The sequence below is a fragment of the Protomyctophum parallelum genome (genome assembly GCF_964188405.1).
Source record: "Protomyctophum parallelum genome assembly, chromosome: 20".
NCBI classification, from domain to species: domain Eukaryota; kingdom Metazoa; phylum Chordata; class Actinopteri; order Myctophiformes; family Myctophidae; genus Protomyctophum; species Protomyctophum parallelum.
The window spans coordinates 4,483,295-4,498,374 of NC_139718.1; the positions used below are offsets into that span (position 1 = coordinate 4,483,295).

The following is a 15,080-nucleotide window of genomic DNA, read 5'->3' on the forward strand; positions in this document are numbered from 1 at the left end:
GTGGTCATTGTGTGATTGGTCCACTGTGTGACTGCAGGTAACTGCTGGTTCCACTGTGGTCATTGTGTGATTGGTCCACTGTGTGACTGCAGGTAACTGCTGGTTCCTGGCTGCCGTGGCATCGCTGAAGTTCCAGAAGGACTTGATGGTGCAGGTCGTCCCCGTGGGGCAGAGCTTCATGGAGTACGCTGGCATCTTCCACTTCAGGGTATACAAACCACCTTTGAGAAATGGAAAATACTCCAGTGTTCCTTTGAAAAATGGAAATGTGAGACAGCGGTGATTAATGTGAAATTTGTCCTCCTCCTTCTCCTCCTTCTCATCCTCCTCCTCCTCCTCCTTCTCAACCTCCTCCTCCTCCTCCTCCTCCTCCACAGTTCTGGAGGTTTGGGAAGTGGGTGGATGTCGTGGTTGACGACTACCTGCCGACCTTCCAAGGGAAGCTCCTGTCCCTCGACTCCAAGTCCAACATCCAGTTCTGGGTTCCTCTGCTGGAGAAGGCCTACGCCAAGTATGACAACCAGTGCACAGATAGACACTAGGGTGTGCTAGAGCACCCCCTGCCCTTTTGGCAATTTTGCTCTTAAAAAAAAAAGAAAAAAAAAAAAAAAGGTTTTCTTTTTTTTGTAGTGTGTGGACCATGCGGTGACATTGATCAAATCTTGATAAAAAAACGCTTCTACTATATTATTTAGGCCCCCACAATTCTAAAGCTATGTTACTATGTCAGTGGTTCTTCGATAAAAAAAATAGCAGACCTACAAGCTCGTAGCGCGCTACGAGCTTGTAGATCTGCTATTTTTCAATAGCTAAAGCACCAAAATGGGTTCCCGCCCCAAAATGCGCTGCACCTGCCCCTCTAAATGTCTGTGCACGCCACTGATGACAACCACTCACTCCCTTTACTGTAGGCCTACAACCACTCACTCCCTTTAATGTAGCCTACTGTAGGCCTACAACCACTCACTCCCCTTTACTGTAGCCTATACTGTAGGCCTACAACCACTCACTCCCTTTACTGTAGCCTACTGTAGGCCTACAACCACTCACTCCCTTTGCTATACTTACAACCACTCCCCTTACTGTAGCCTATACTGTAGGCCTACAACCACTCACTCCCTTTGCTATACTTACAACCACTCCCCTTACTGTAGCCTACTTCCAACCCATGGCAAGGCAAAAAGTGCACCCACCGCCTACGTAGATGCCCTGTGGCACAGCTTGTGGTGAAAACCTGACTGACATCTACCCATAAAATGTAGACGACAGTTCGCCACCTAGCCGTGATCAAGAGCCATAGAGTTCTGACAACTCCGTTCACTTCATGGGGCTTCAGTCCAATGGCGAACTCTTTGTCCCTTTTCAGGCTGCATGAACAGCGCTGGAGCGCTCGGTTTCTGCCCCCCACCCCCCCCACCCACAATATCGCAACTCTTCTACTTAAGACGGCTCTAGTCTGGTCGTGATCGGCTACTTCTAGCCAAGGGGACGGCAAAAGCGGACTCTGGGCAATGGGAAGCCGTCCCATTGGCTATAGAAGCAGCCATACACTAAATCCCTGGGCAGCCACGCAGACTGCAGACTCGCAAACGCAGATCACTCACCATGAGTCGTCACAGTCACACTCACGGCTTTGACGGGGAAGACACCGTTGCACGCCACACGATATAAGTTTGCGGCAGCATACCATCCATCCATCCATCTTCCACCGCTTATCCGTAGTCGGGTCGCGGGGGCAACAGCTCCACCAGAGAGCTCCAGACTTCCCTCTCCAGAGCAACATTAGTGACTTCCTCCTGGGGGGATCCCGAGACGTTCCAAGGCCAGTGAGTCGATGTGTTTCCTCCACCTGCGCCTTGGTCTGCCCCGGGGTCTCCTCCCAGTGGGACGTGATCCTTGGTCTGCCCCCGGGGTCTCCTCCCAGTGGGACGTGATCCTTGGTCTGCCCCCGGGGTCTCCTCCCAGTGGGACGTGATCCTTGGTCTGCCCCCGGGGTCTCCTCCCAGTGGGACGTGATCCTTGGTCTGCCCCCGGGGTCTCCTCCCAGTGGGACGTGATCCTTGGTCTGCCCCCGGGGTCTCCTCCCAGTGGGACGTGGTCCTTGGTCTGCCCTGGGGTCTCCTCCCAGTGGGACGTGCCTCGAGGACCTCCCTATAGGGAGACACCCGAGAGGCATCCTAACCACGCTACTAAAATAATATTCATACTAAGATGGGACACACACACAAAACAAAAACAAAAACGAAAGCAAGTGCTCTGTTCTGCTGTGTGTTTTCTCTCTCCGCCAGGCTGTACGGCTCCTACAGGCTGATGAACGAGGCGTACCCGGCCGAGGCCTTCAAGGACTTCTTCGGAGGCTTCCAGATGACCTACGGGCTGCAGGGGGTGGTGGACAGGAAGGAGGTGGAGCTGATGTGGGCCACGCTCAACAGGGCCGTGGCCTACCGGTCCATGCTGGTCTGCAGCACCGCCATGAGGGGGGTATGTAGTATATTATCTATCTATCTATCTATATATCTATCTATATATCTGTGCTGCAGCACCGCCATGAGAGGGGTATGTAGTATATTATCTATCTATCTATCTATATATCTATCTATCTGTGCTGTAGCACCGCCATGAGAGGGGTATGTAGTATATTATATATCTATCTATCTATATATCTATCTATCTGTGCTGTAACACCGCCATGAGAGGGGTATGTAGTATATTATATATCCATCTATCTATCTATCTATCTATCTATCTATCTGTGCTGCAGCACCGCCATGAGGGGGGTATGTAGTATATTATCTATCTATCTATCTATCTATCTATCTATCTATCTATCTATCTATCTATCTATCTATCTGTCTATCTATCTGTGCTGCAGCACCGCCATGAGAGGGGTATGTAGTATATTATCTATCTATCTATCTATCTATCTATCTATCTATCTGTCTATCTATCTATCTATCTGTCTATCTATCTGTGCTGCAGCACCGCCATGAGAGGGGTATGTAGTATATTATCTATCTATCTATCTATCTATCTATCTATATATCTATCTATCTGTCTATCTATCTGTGCTGCAGCACCGCCATGAGAGGGGTATGTAGTATGTTATCTATCTATCTATATATCTATCTATCTGTCTATCTATCTGTGCTGCAGCACCGCCATGAGAGGGGTATGTAGTATGTTATCTATCTATCTATCTATCTATCTATCTATCTATCTATCTATCTATCTGTGCTGCAGCACCGCCATGAGAGGGGTATGTAGTATATTATCTATCTATCTATCTATCTATCTATCTATCTATCTGTGCTGCAGCACCGCCATGAGAGGGGTATGTAGTATATTATCTATCTATCTATCTATCTATCTATCTATCTATCTATCTATCTATCTATCTGTCTATCTGTCTATCTATCTATCTATCTATCTATCTATCTGTGCTGCAGCACCGCCATGAGAGGGGTATGTACATCAGGCAATGTCAGGAGCAATCGGGGGTTCAGATTCTTGCTCAAGGACACTTCGACACTAACTCTGGGGGAGCCCACAGGGTTTGACCTGAACTCAACTGACAACCTTGCGGTTACCATCCAGCCACTGCCGCCCCTCCTAACCTGTATGTGTTGTGTTGTTTCAGGATGTGTTGGTCAACACAGTGTCGGACACCGGACTGCTGTCATGCCACACCTACATCGTCACCAAATTCACTGAGGTACAGTATAGATACAGTATAGACATGCTAGCCCATCATAAAAAAAGCCAATAAAACACTGCCGACGTCTGTCTAAACTACGTGTGTCTGTGTATGTGTAGGTTACCGACGGCCTGACCATGCAGAAACACCAGCTCGTGCGAGTGATGAATCCTTGGGGAGCGAAGCAATGGACCGGGATGTGGAGTGACAAGTATGTATAACACGCACACACACACACACACACACACACACACACACACACACACACACACACATACCATGTGTTGTTCTTGCTTAATGTAAGTGTCTCTGGATTAACCCATTCTGACCTGAGATCAGATTCTAAACAAATTCAGTCGTTCTTCGATTTTTTTCAAAAATAGCAGACCTACAAGCTCGTAGCGCGCCACTCGGTGGCGCGCTCGGTGGCGCACTATGAGCTTGTAGATCTGCTATTTTTCAACAACTAAAGCATAACATGATGCTGACACCACAATGGGTTCCCGCTCAGAATGGGTTAAGAGCGTCTGACATTGTGACGGTGTCGTTCTTGTGGTGGGCGGCTGTGGCTCAGGAGGTAGTCGAGCAGGTCGTCCAATGATCCCTGGGTCGGCGGTTCGAATCCAGGCTCCTCCTCCTGTCCATGTGTCGAAGTGTCCTTGAGCAAGAAGACACTGAACCCCACACTGCCTCCAATGAGTCGGTTGGTCTAAGCTCGCCACCGTCGGTGTGTGAATGTGGGAAGTGAGGACGCTGCAGGCGTCGACTGTTCGCCGCTTCACCTCTTAATGTATAAATGAATGAACCATTGTAAAGTGCTTTGAGCACTTGGAAAAGCGCTATAAAAATGCAATTAATCATTATAATTCATTATCGTGTCAAACAGCTCCAGCGTGTGGAACACCATCAGCGTTGAGGATCGCGGCAAACTGATCAAGATGGATGACGCCGAGTTCTGGTAAAAACGCCAACGCCATTTTTATAAAGAGGTTGAATAGTTGTTTAGGGTTGTATGTGTGAAATATTGGAGAAATTAAATAACTAAAACTACAGTAAGTGCTGAATGTTTCTGTATGTATCTCTCAGGATGGACTTCCAGGACTTCCTGAAGTATTTCCAGATGCTGACGGTGTGCTGCGAGACCCCGGCCTTCATGAGCGCCGACGTCACCTCCATGTGGAAGACCATGGTCTTCGACGGGAAATGGCTCGCGGGCGTTTCCGCGGGAGGAAGCATCGGCAAACGTACGTTCAGAGAACTGTCAGACATTTTGTAGAATCATCCCTCAGGTCTAAATGTTTCAACCCATTCTGACCTGAGATCAGATTGATTCGAGGTTTCCACTGGACACACACTGGTCTGACGAACCCATTCTGACCTGAGATCAGATTCTAAAAATGTCAGTCATTCTTCGATAATTCAAAAATAGCAGACCTACAAGCTCATATCGCGCCACTCGGTGGCGCGATATGAGCTTGTAGATCTGCTATTTTTCAATAGCTAAAGCATAACATGATGCCAACACCAAAATGGGTGCCCAGTCTTCTAAACACCCGTGTGTTTTTTCCCCTCCACCTCTGCATGCAGCTACGTTCTGGATGAACCCTCAGTACCGCGTCACCGTGGGAGGTGTGGACCTGACAGTGCTCAGGAAGATGCTGATAACTCTGATGCAGAAGCCCTCCAACCTCAAGGAGACCAGGATGAGAGCCGTGGGGTACACCATCTTCGAGGTGGGTCCGCTCATCTCATCTCATCACGTCGTAGAGACATTTTTATGGGTTTTTTTTGTTCGTGTAGAGGTCAACGTGTAGTAGTTTATAGAGTGTAGTTTATAAAGCGTTGTTCATGTTGCATTGCTACATATCCTCGGGGCGCCAAAAGCAACCCTGCCGGATTAAGTTTTGCCTCCTTCATATAGACAAACGCTGTAATGACATGATGGGGGTGTCACTATATCAAGACTATACTGCATCCAGTCAAATAGGGATTCAAACTTTTGAAGTCTTGGGGGCGTAAAGGACACAAGAACTACATGTTGAGGCAGCTAGTACTGATCATGACCGAACCTCGACATTTATCAATATGTCAGATATTAAGGCTATTTACGGAAGTGCTGTACAGTTCTCATTGATGGGCCTAGAAGGGGTCGCAATTTCGCCCCCTCCCGATGGTCGCAGAAGAGGCCTGTTCATGCCTGTTAAATAGAACGGAGCGTTTGGCCACAACGCCTGAAAAAAAAAAAAAAACTTTGACATTGTTTTCTTGTTTCCTTTTCCAACAGGTGCCAGTCGGGGTGAGTAACGTTTTCCATTATAGGCACAAATAAACACAACTCAATTTCAACAAACCGAAAAAGTAAACAAAAAGTAAACAAAACACTTAACCCATTCTGACCGGGCACCCATTTTGGTGTCAGCATCATGTTATGCTTTAGCTATTTAAAAATAGCAGATCTACAAGCTCATATCGCGCCACCGAGTGGCGCGATACGAGCTTGTAGGTCTGCTATTTTTGAAAAATCGAAGAACGACTGACATTTTTTAGAATCTGATCTCAGGTCAGAATGGGTTCATCAGACCAGTGTGTGTCCGTCGGAAACCTCGTATGAATCTGATCTCAGGTCAGAATGGGTTAAAAAATAAAATAAAACGTGAATTCCATAACGTGTGTCTCTTCCTTCCTTACGCCGTCCGTCCCCCCCAGACGCCAGCGGGACGCCTGGACGCTTCCTTCTTCAGCGTAAACAAGGTGCCTCTGCAGAAGTTCTACGGCTTCGACAGAGACCTGACGGTGGAGCTGGCCCTGACGGCCGGAGAGTACGTGGTGGTTCCGTCCTTCATGGAGGCCAACGAGAGCGGAGAGTTCCTGTTCTCCGTCACCTCCAACGAGGATGTCAGCGCTGTGTGAGTACGGGACATACGTCACTGCGCCAGTGGCGTGCACAGACATTTAGAGGGGCAGGTGCTCAAGTGAAAAAAAAGGGCACCTTGTGCAGCGCATTTTGGGGCGGGAACCCATTTTGGTGCTTTAGCTATTGAAAAATAGCAGATCTACGAGCTTGTAGGTCTGCTATTTTTCTTTAATCGAAGAACAATTGACATAGAAACATAGCTTTAGATTGTGGGGTCCTAAATAATATAGTAGTTTTTTTATCAAGATTTGAACAATGTCACCATGGTCCACACACTACAAATGAAGGGAAAAAAATAAAGAAATAAAATTTTTAAGAGCAAAATTGCCAAAAGGGCAGGGTGTGCTCTAGCACCCCCAAGTGTCTATCTGTGCACGCCACTGCACTGCGCAAAAAAGCATGGAATATACGGATGTGTATATTACAGGAAACTCCTGTTAAACTTTCCAACAAACTCCGGTAAACTCTCGAATTGTACCATCACACCTGTAAATTACCGTATATTAACTGTATGTGCTGCTAAACGTGAGGTTTACGGGCAAAATACAGTGCCCATAATTTCCCTTAACTCCTCTTTTCACCCAGTGCATGGGCTACTGGCGGCCCCCGGGGGCCACATACGGCCCATTTGGGTCCCATTGTTTTTAATAGTCTTTGGTATGATGACGCGACCAGGGAATCGAACCGCGACCTGTGGACACTGGGCTGGCAGGTTTTCATATAGTTAACTGTAGTTAACCCATTCTGATCGGGCACCCATTTTGGTGTCAGCATCATGTTATGCTTTAGCTATTTAAAAATAGCAGATCTACAAGCTCATATCGCGCCACCGAGTGGCGCGATACGAGCTTGTAGGTCTGCTATTTTTGAAAAATCGAAGAGCGACTGACATTTCTGGAATCTGATCTCAGGTCAGAATGGGTTCGTCAGACCAGTGTGTGTCCAGTCGGAAACCTCGTATGAATCTGATCTCAGGTCAGAATGGGTTAAACAAAGTAAAAAGTGGAGACCTACGACAGTGGATAGTTTATATCCGCTGTCACAACCAGACACTTCCATTGCGCAAAGACTTTGATATCTCGATTTATCGAATGTGACATGCAGTAAGCCTATATACAGTATATGAGCCAAGGAGAGTGCATCTCATACTGTTTACATCGAAGCCAAACTGAATGATGTGATGCCGTAACTAAGCAACAAGTCTTTTGAAGGTGGAACATCGCAGGGGGTTTACAGTATATGCCACTGTTTTAGTAATAACAAGCAATGATTATCAGGCAACAGCTTTGGCGTTTTGGAACATTACCACTACTCTGTTATTGGTGGTATTGTAACATAAGTACTCACATAGTGCAGTACAAAGTAAAAGGCCAAAGAAAAGCACTCGTTTGCGCAAAGTTGCCGTCCTTTTAGAAAGTTCTGACGCGTTTCCACCTCTCATCGCGCAGGGAATACGTCGAGGAGGAAGAAGTCATCGTTGTGCACAAGATCAAGGTATGAACTAAAACACGCACACACGTGCACACGCACACACACAGCATCAAGGTATGAACTAAAATGCACTGTAACTGTACACGGCACTCCACTGTGAGATTAATGAGCGATTCAACCACGTCTGTTCACGTGTCAAGGTCGCAGCTCTGCCCGTCGAGCAGGAGGTGGTGTTGGAGATCTTCAACAAGTACACCGTTGAGGTGAGTGATGCAGTGTTCTATTTACGTCTATGCCCTTCATACCTCACTTCACCTTTCCACGTATTAAGCATTCAAAATAACTTTTTTTTGTTTCTTCAGAGATGGTCGTCAAAACATATCAGTGATAGTGAACATGTTGTGTGTGTTCTGTGTGTGTGTGTGTGTGTGTGTGTGTGTGTGTGTGTGTGTGTGTGTGTGTGTGTTGCCAGGGTGCTGTAGAGGAGGTCGTGGACGCCAAGCAGATCATGATGCTGCTGAACGAACACATTGCCGCCGGTGAGTCCAGTATAGTCTGACGTTCCTTACATTACTGTTCAGTGTACTAGTGTTCTTTCCATCCGTTCAGTATATTAGTGTATTACTGGTGCATTCATCGTAAATGCACTTGTCAAAGTACTCAATTGCTTTACGTAAGTAAAAGTGCCAATTTAAGCAATAAGCCACGAGAGGTCTCAGGTTACCGGGTATTTTACACTGGCTGGGGGCGTAGGCAGACCTGAGGCGCAGCGGAGGGTCTTCTACCTCCCAGCCAGTGTAAAATACCCGGCAAGCTGGGGCCTCGAGTGGCTTATTGCTTTTCTAAAACGGTTACAAACATATACAGTAGCAATATTAACCTAATAAAACTATTAAATTCACAAAAGTAGCTACGATTTGCGCCACCAGAGCGAGCGAGCCAGAGCCACAACACTTCCTTGTTTTGCTCGGCAAGTAGCCTAAGTGACGGAAGAATAGCGCTTGATGTATTTACGGGGCTGCCTGGAGCCACACATTCACAGTCATATGAGCCGGGCGGTGCTTAGACGCCCGCACGGCATGTGTTTGTAAAGCAATCAAGCGCTCCCCTTCCCCAGTTCAGCTACAAGGCTGCAGTTTGATACAAAGTGATTGAAGGAGTGGGTTATCGGTGAAATTTACACCAGTCACGTGACGGTAACCAGCCAATCAGAATGAAGTATTGGGACTACCCGTTTTAGAAACTGCAATTTGGAACTACTTCGTTACAAGTAATACTTTTTGAAATGTCTATGGGGAAAAAATGCATTGGGAATTATTTCCTGGGCTTGGCGTCGTCATGAAAGGGGGCGGGACTGACTGCAACGCTCTATATATCATTTGGAGATTGTGGAACAGTTGTCTGGCTACGTCACGTTAAGACTATTATGGCCAGAATATACTGACGCATCGGTAACCTAACCTATACTGTTCGCTGCTTTGTCGCTGCTTTTCACAGATCTCAACATGAAATTTGACTGGAGCACCTGCAAGAGCCTGCTCGCCATGGTGGACGTATCCTTCCAACACATACGATATGAATGTGTTTTAACACATTTTGACCTGAGATCAGATTCTATAAATGTCTTCTACATCCTGACATTTTGCTGAAAAAGCTATGTTTCTATATGTCAGTCGTTCTTCAATTTTTCAAAAATAGCAGACCTACAAGCTCATAGCAATGAGCTTGCAGATCTGCAATTTTTCAATAGCTAAAGCATAGCATAATGCTAACACCAAAAGGGTGTCAATGATCGTATTTAGCTTTCTTTTTTTTTGATGATTAAGTATGTTATGCCCACACCGTTCACCCAAAGCATGCGTCTCCGGTTCCGTTTTGGGACCAGAAATATCAAGATGACGGATTTGAATTATCTGAAATACGGTGGTCTCAAAACATGGTAGAAACAAGTCCATATATATGCTACAGTGATGTTACAGTCACAGACTCTGTACTCTTGTGACTGTAACATGAAATATTTTCACACTGTTGGAAGTTTTTCATATGGTTTACACGAGACATCCTTGACATACTGAAAAAAACAGACTGAACGAGTGGGGAAACTGACCTTCACGCAATTCACAGTCGTCTGGAGCAAGTTCGCAGCGTTCATGGTAACATATAATAGTTTCACTATTAAAACAGGAGTTTGATATCCACAGTCCTTTGGGTGCATTCGTTAAGTTTCGAAAACTTTGTGAATCTTCTCTTTTTATTTTTTATTCCAGAAAATCTTCTATCAATTGAATGTCTCGAAATCAGGAACTCTGACCTTCGAAGAGTTGAAGAAGGCGGTCAAGATGGCGGGTGAGAAACACGCGTGACCTTTTTAGATTTCAACCGCTTGGCTCCATACATAGAGTTACATGGTTTTATAATGCTGTCTTTCCTCCACCAGGCATCGAGATGAACGAGAACGTCCTGAAGATGCAGTGGACGTCGCTCCAGGATCTCAACACCGTCTCTCTGGTGGACTTCCTCATGTTCATGCTTCGCATGGACAGCGTGTCCAGTGAGTCTAACAACCATCCAGATGGTCACACAAAACTAATGTTTTCAAAAGATTGTGGTGTAAAATAAATATAATAAACGAATCACACTCGTGTGAAATACACACTATTTATATCGGCCACATGGCGTCTCACGTCATAATTTAGTGACCTAGACAAACATTAAAGTCCATAGACTTTGCAGGCAAATGATTTACGTCATAAGGGCTATAAACAAACATTAAAGTCCATAGAATTGGCTGCCACATGATGTCATCTTCAAAAGGCCATGCATTTAGAGGGGCTAGCACCCCTCAAAAAGTGCAACATTTGCCATAGCCTCTGAGATGCAGTGAAGAGAAAAGTGTTAAAAAAGGAAGTTATGCTCAAGTAAAGACAACTCAGGATCTCAGGATTGCACTTATTAGAGGATTTGTATGCACTTATAGTTACTTTTTTGCATTACTGCACAATCCTGACACAAGCCGTTAATTCAACTGGTGTGTAAATGCCTCAACAGGTGCTGTGTTATGTTATGTTATAGACAAATTGCATATTGCATTTATTTTTTTCTGTCTTCACTTTTACTCCAACCAGGCGGTGTCTTTGCTTCGGTCACTCTCCCCACTGAGAAGGAAGCGGTGTTGGACATCGTCAAGAACTACACCACCGTGATGGTGAGTCCTCCATTGTCCTCCTCTACGCCCCGTTCTTTACCGAACGGCTGAGAGTAAAATGTTCTTCGTAGTTAACTGCTTAACGCTCCGATGGCTGACCGTCATCATTTCCGTTTCCGTTGTGTGTCTCTGTGCTTCCAGGACAGCGAGGTGGTGGAACTGAATGAAACCCAGATCATGATGCTGTTCAACGAACAACTGGTCGCCGGTGAGTCCATTAGTCTTCATAATGGCCATAAAGGCATAAGGGCCTTCAACAAGGGGGTCCCTCGGGGTTACTACAGGGGGTACACCAAATATTTCACCCATGATGATTGTGGTTCTTTCACATCTAGGTATGACTGAGAAGTTTGACTGGAGCGTCGTCAAGAGCATGCTGACCATGGTGGACGCCCGCGGGGGGAAACTGACCTTCAAGCAGTTCATGACTCTCTGGAACAAGTTTACAACATTCAGGGTACTTTGTTTTTTTTAACCCATTCTGACCTGAGATCAGATTCTAAAAAATGTCTTCTACATCCTGACAGTTTTCATTCTGACCTGAGATCAGATTCTAAAAATGTCTTCTATGTTCAGTCGCTCTTCGGTTTTTCAAAAATAGCAGATCTACAAGCTCGTAGCGCGCCACTCGGTGGCGCGCTATGAGCTTGTAGATCTGCTATTTTTCAATATCTAAAGCATGACATGATGCTAACACCAAAATCCCACAGTAACCAAACAAATTGATCATATATACATCCAAAATTAATAATTTAACTATGCAAATCATTCGATATACAGTCTTTGCCAAGTTTGTAAAACTTTGTAAATCTTATTGATTACTTCCAGACAATCTTCTATCAACTGAACGTCTCGAAATCGGGAATTCTGACCTTCGAAGAGTTGCTGAAAGCACTCAAGATCGCAGGTGAGGAACCATGTGTGATGTGTGTAACTAACTGAATTAATGTTGTACTGAATGAATGTTTCCTCCTCCAGACATAGACCTGGATGAGAGCCTCCGTCCTGCTGAATGTCGTACTGAATGAATGTCTCTGTTTCCTCCTCCAGACATAGAGCTGGACGATGTTGTACTGAATGAATGTCTCTGTTTCCTCCTCCAGACATCGAGCTGGATGATGTTGTACTGAATGAATGTCTCTGTTTTCTCCTCCATACATAGAGCTGGACGATGTTGTACTGAATGAATGTCTCTGTTTCCTCCTCCAGACATAGAGCTGGATGTTGTACTGAATGAATGTCTCTGTTTCCTCCTCCAGACATAGAGCTGGATGTTGTACTGAATGAATGTCTCTGTTTCCTCCTCCAGACATAGAGCTGGACGATGTTGTACTGAATGAATGTCTCTGTTTCCTCCTCCAGACATAGAGCTGGACGATGTTGTACTGAATGAATGTCTCTGTTTTCTCCTCCATACATAGAGCTGGACGATGTTGTACTGAATGAATATCTGTTTCCTCCTCCAGACATCGAGCTGGACGATGTTGTACTGAATGAATATCTGTTTCCTCCTCCAGACATAGAGCTGGACGATGTTGTACTGAATGAATATCTGTTTCCTCCTCCAGACATAGAGCTGGATGATGTTGTACTGAATGAATGTCTCTGTTTCCTCATCCAGACATAGAGCTGGACGATGTTGTACTGAATGAATGTCTCTGTTTCCTCCTCCAGACATCGAGCTGGATGATGTTGTACTGAATGAATGTCTCTGTTTCCTCCTCCAGACATAGAGCTGGACGATGTTGTACTGAATGAATGTCTCTGTTTCCTCATCCAGACATAGAGCTGGACGATGTTGTACTGAATGAATGTCTCTGTTTCCTCCTCCAGACATAGAGCTGGATGTTGTACTGAATGAATGTCTCTGTTTCCTCCTCCAGACATCGAGCTGGATGATGTTGTACTGAATGAATGTCTCTGTTTTCTCCTCCAGACATCGAGCTGGATGATGTTGTACTGAATGAATGTCTCTGTTTTCTCCTCCAGACATCGAGCTGGACGATGTTGTACTGAATGAATGTCTCTGTTTCCTCCTCCAGACATCGAGCTGGACGATGTTGTACTGAATGAATGCCCCCGTTTCCTCCTCCAGACATAGAGCTGGATGTAGGGATGCACCGATCCGATACTCGTATCGGAGATCGGCGCCGATCCAGGCTAAAATTCTAGATCGGGTATCGGATCGGTGGCCGATCCATTATCCGATCCGATCCGATAATTATGTGTAATTACAGTATGAAAACAACTCTACCTCCTCTGTGACACAGCAGTGTAGTATTGACAGTATAGCATGTGGAATGCAGCCAGGCTAGCCTGCGCACACATTAACCTGGTCTAATTGTTGCACAGTTATTTGATAAATAATTCAGTGCATTTATATCTGTGTTTGTTACATTTTGTTTTACAAAGTTGGGAAAGTAATGTTTAAGGCAAGCCTTGATGTTGCCTTACACAAAATAATGATTCCAGACTCCACACAGTGAGGCATACAGCTTAATAGGTTATTACGTTTCTTTGTGGGGGGTATCGGATCGGTACTCTGTATCGGCAGATACTGGACCCCCATGTATCGAAATCTGTATCGAATGCCAAAAAGCCGGATCGGTGCATCCCTAGCTGGATGTTGTACTGAATGAATGTCTGTTTCCTCCTCCAGACATAGAGCTGGATCATATGTTGTACTGAATGAATATCTGTTTCCTCCTCCAGACATAGAGCTGGATCATGGATGTTGTACTGAATGAATGTCTCTGTTTCCTCCTCCAGACATCGAGCTGGACGAGAGCCTCCTGAAGATGCAGTTCTCCATCCTGCAGAAGCGCTCCTTCGTCTCCCTGGTGGACTTCCTGGTCTTCATGCTGCGCATCGACAGCATGGCCAGTAAGTGCACTAAGTGTAAGTTGTCCCTTAAGGATCGGGAGGCCCCCGTGCATCACGTCATAATTCTAATAATAATTGATAATTATAAAAGAAAATATTTTCTTTTCTTTTCTTGTGTCAGTGTGTATTATCGGACTTCAAAGCATGAACAGCATGCAGCACTTACTTACTTACGCCTACTGCCCCTTCTGGGGCATATAGGCCGTCAACAAGCCATCTCCAGGCATCGCTGTCTTGAGCTGTTCTCTCCAGCTGGTTCCAGGTCGTCTTCATGGTCTTGATGTGTGCCTCCAGGTCTCTGCGGCAGGTGTTTCTAGGGCGACCCCTTTTTTCCGCTTGCCCTGTGGGTTCCATGTTAGGGCTTGTTTTATGATGGAACTTGCAGGCTTTCGTAGGGTGTGGCCTATCCATCGCCATCTGCATTTCCTTATTTTCTTCTTCCGGCAGAAGCTGGTTTGTTCTCTGCCAGAGTTCAGCAGATGGCATGCAGCACAGTCAAGTAGAAAAATTACACTAAAGCAGCTTGATTAAACAACTATTTTACTTTGTCTTGAAATTACTGTAAGGTATTTAACTGGGAGGCAGCATAGACTATACAATGACGCGATCGCAACTCTCAACGACTCTCAGCGCTACTAGTGCAGTGAGTGACTCTCAGTGCTACTAGTGCACTGAGTGACTCTCAGTGCTACTAGTGCAGTGAGTGACTCTGAGCGCTACTAGTGCAGTGAGTGACTCTCAGTGCTACTAGTGCACTGAGTGACTCTCAGTGCTACTAGTGCAGTGAGTGACTCTGAGCGCTACTAGTGCACTGAGTGACTCTGAGCGCTACTAGTGCAGTGAGTGACTCTCAGTGCTACTAGTGCAGTGAGTGACTCTCAGTGCTACTAGTGCAGTGAGTGACTCTGAGCGCTACTAGTGCACTGAGTGACTCTGAGCGCTACTAGTGCAGT

The 15,080-nt window shown here is 45.8% G+C and overlaps 1 protein-coding gene across 2 annotated transcripts in view; it reads left to right on the forward strand.

The window, feature by feature from the left end:
* LOC310878354 (uncharacterized protein) overlaps window positions 1–15,080 on the forward strand; it is a 47,221-nt gene that overhangs the window by 8,578 nt on the left and 23,563 nt on the right. Inside the window, exons 4-25 of one of the 2 annotated variants that reach the window (XM_083792663.1) lie at window positions 93–208; window positions 378–511; window positions 2,289–2,481; window positions 3,638–3,712; window positions 3,814–3,905; window positions 4,581–4,652; window positions 4,781–4,938; window positions 5,282–5,427; window positions 5,979–5,990; window positions 6,401–6,600; window positions 8,057–8,102; window positions 8,240–8,302; window positions 8,512–8,578; window positions 9,537–9,592; window positions 10,124–10,192; window positions 10,307–10,385; window positions 10,477–10,590; window positions 11,165–11,244; window positions 11,386–11,452; window positions 11,580–11,701; window positions 12,073–12,151; window positions 14,014–14,142. In XM_083792663.1, coding sequence (XP_083648789.1) covers window positions 93–208; window positions 378–511; window positions 2,289–2,481; window positions 3,638–3,712; window positions 3,814–3,905; window positions 4,581–4,652; window positions 4,781–4,938; window positions 5,282–5,427; window positions 5,979–5,990; window positions 6,401–6,600; window positions 8,057–8,102; window positions 8,240–8,302; window positions 8,512–8,578; window positions 9,537–9,592; window positions 10,124–10,192; window positions 10,307–10,385; window positions 10,477–10,590; window positions 11,165–11,244; window positions 11,386–11,452; window positions 11,580–11,701; window positions 12,073–12,151; window positions 14,014–14,142 — 2,169 coding nt within the window. The remainder of the gene's footprint in view (window positions 1–92; window positions 209–377; window positions 512–2,288; window positions 2,482–3,637; window positions 3,713–3,813; window positions 3,906–4,580; window positions 4,653–4,780; window positions 4,939–5,281; window positions 5,428–5,978; window positions 5,991–6,400; window positions 6,601–8,056; window positions 8,103–8,239; window positions 8,303–8,511; window positions 8,579–9,536; window positions 9,593–10,123; window positions 10,193–10,306; window positions 10,386–10,476; window positions 10,591–11,164; window positions 11,245–11,385; window positions 11,453–11,579; window positions 11,702–12,072; window positions 12,152–14,013; window positions 14,143–15,080) is intronic. The other variant, XM_083792664.1, reaches the window with a different exon arrangement.